Raw genomic sequence first — 2,077 nt, 5'->3', positions numbered from 1 at the left:
GAGTATGTGAGTGCAACTTTCCATTAGATGTATTTTACATGATGTCAAAACTAGGATACTTTAGCGTTAATTTGTATTGGACGGTATCCAATAATTCTCAATGTGCTTCTTAACATTAGAAAGTATAAAAACATTTGGAAATAAGTTAGAAAAAGTCTCATACATAAAAAATGCATCAAAAACAAGTTTTATGGGAAAATTAACCTACAGGTCGACACATACATGTTTTTGGTCGACACATAGAAGGAAAAAATTTCTATGTGTCGACACATCCGTTTTTCAGGTCTGCTCATGCACTGTGGTTTTAAATCCTATAGCTTATGTTAGATGTGTCGCCTCTACAGGTCGATGCATGACCTATATAGGTCGACACATGACCTATATATGTCGGCACATGCGTCGAATAGGTAGGCTCATGCCACATATTTTTTAAAAAATTCATAACTTTTTCAAATGTTTTGCATTCCATTGGCCTCACACATGCATGCATATAAATACTTCATACATGTATCATTTCTAGTAAGGTTTTTAGAGAGTAAAAAACCTATACAAAATTGGGATTTCAAAGAATTTTCATCATCTTTAACTTCATTGTATGCATACACAAAAATAAACTACATATAATCATTCTTTGTTTATGTATCATCTAGAATTAGGTTTGATAACGTCCAATATAGGTTGATTGTACTATAATTTGGGGTTGCAAAGGCGTTTCTACGAAGTGGAAGCTGAAGGGTCGAAGTGTGTGAAGTTTGAGTATGGCTTACATCTCGAGATCAAGTAGTTCATGGTTATCAAGAGATCCGTTGATTCTCAGTACTAGTAAATAAGTGTAGAATCTATTATGAAGATAGTAGTGTCAGATCACCTCACTACAAGACTGCTAGTGAAAAGAAAGGTGGGAATCAGTATTATGGTAAACCTTATGTGACTACAACTAATAATAGAAAACAAAAGTTCTAACATAATGTTGTAGATGGGAAGGATATAACTGGAGTAGGCGCACTTGTTCCTATGAGATGTTTGACATGTGGAGGTGTAGGCTATAGTGGTGTTGAGTGCAAGAGCGCGGGCATGAAGTGTTTCAAGTGTGGTAAATAAGGTCACAGTTCCGATGAGTGCAAAAATATTGTTTCGACTTGTTACAACTGTAAGTGGTATAGTCTTTTCTCATGCTAATGCTAGAGTGTTTTCTCTAAGTGGTATGGATGTCTCGAGATCAAATAATTTGATTTGAGGTATATGTTTCATTCATGGTGTTTCTATGATTGTTATGATTGATATTGGTGCAAAACATTTGTTTGTATCTCTTGATTGTGTCAACAAGTTGAATCTTGAAGTGTCTTATATGATTGAAAATATGGTCATTGATACCCCAATAAATGGTTCGGTAACTACTTCATTGGTGTGTTTGAATTGTCCTTTGACCATTTATAGTAAAGACTTTGGAGTTGACTTGATTTGTTTGCCTTTGAGTGAACTTTATGTGATTTTGGGGATGAACTGGCTAGAGTTCAATCGTGTTTATATCAATTGTTTTGACAAGACTATGTTGTTTCCCGAACTCGAACAGAGTACATATTCGAGATTCATGTCCGCCCGTCAGGCTGAGATGTCTTTGAGGGAGTATGATCAAGTGCTCGTGATTTTTGCTTCTTTGAGAATTGAGAGTAATATTCTGGCTAGTGTTATGCCTATGGTGTGTGAGTTTCCAGATGTTTTTCCTGAGGATATTTGTGACATGCCACCGGAGCAAGAACTTGAGTTCGCCATAGATTTAGTACCTGGTACTAGACCTATGTCATGAGCACTATATAGAATGTCAGCATCATAGTTAAGTAGGGGTGGCAAACGGGCATGCCCGCCCCGTTTAGGCCCGTCCCGCAAAAGCCCACAAAAAAACGGGGCAGGGCGGGGCGATCATAGTTGAGGATGCGGGCCTAAAACTTAGACCCGCCCCGCAAAAAAGTGAGGACGGGGCGGGGAAAGCCCGCGGGCACTGCACTCTTTAAGCCTAAAAATGCAAAAATTTATGTAAATACACGTGCCCGCAAAAGCCCGCGAAAAAAACGGGGCG

At 38.3% G+C, this 2,077-nt stretch overlaps 1 protein-coding gene across 1 annotated transcript; it reads left to right on the top strand.

The window, feature by feature from the left end:
* The first annotated feature begins 1,264 nt into the window (after positions 1–1,264).
* Positions 1,265–1,807, top strand: LOC127135938 (uncharacterized). The gene has a single exon (XM_051062561.1). The coding sequence runs from the start codon at positions 1,265–1,267 to the stop codon at positions 1,805–1,807; it is 543 nt and encodes a 180-aa protein (XP_050918518.1).
* Positions 1,808–2,077: the final 270 nt, after the last annotated feature.

This window comes from Lathyrus oleraceus, chromosome 4, assembly GCF_024323335.1.
Source record: "Lathyrus oleraceus cultivar Zhongwan6 chromosome 4, CAAS_Psat_ZW6_1.0, whole genome shotgun sequence".
Classification (NCBI taxonomy): Eukaryota; Viridiplantae; Streptophyta; class Magnoliopsida; order Fabales; family Fabaceae; genus Lathyrus; species Lathyrus oleraceus.
The sequence above is the reverse complement of the archived record's forward strand: the minus strand, read 5'-3'. Positions and strand labels throughout refer to the sequence as shown.

What these genes read in the sequence shown, in the direction of transcription:
- LOC127135938 (XM_051062561.1), top strand. Translation starts at nt 1,265, where the DNA reads ATGATTGTTATGATTGATATTGGTGCAAAACATTTGTTTGTATCTCTT.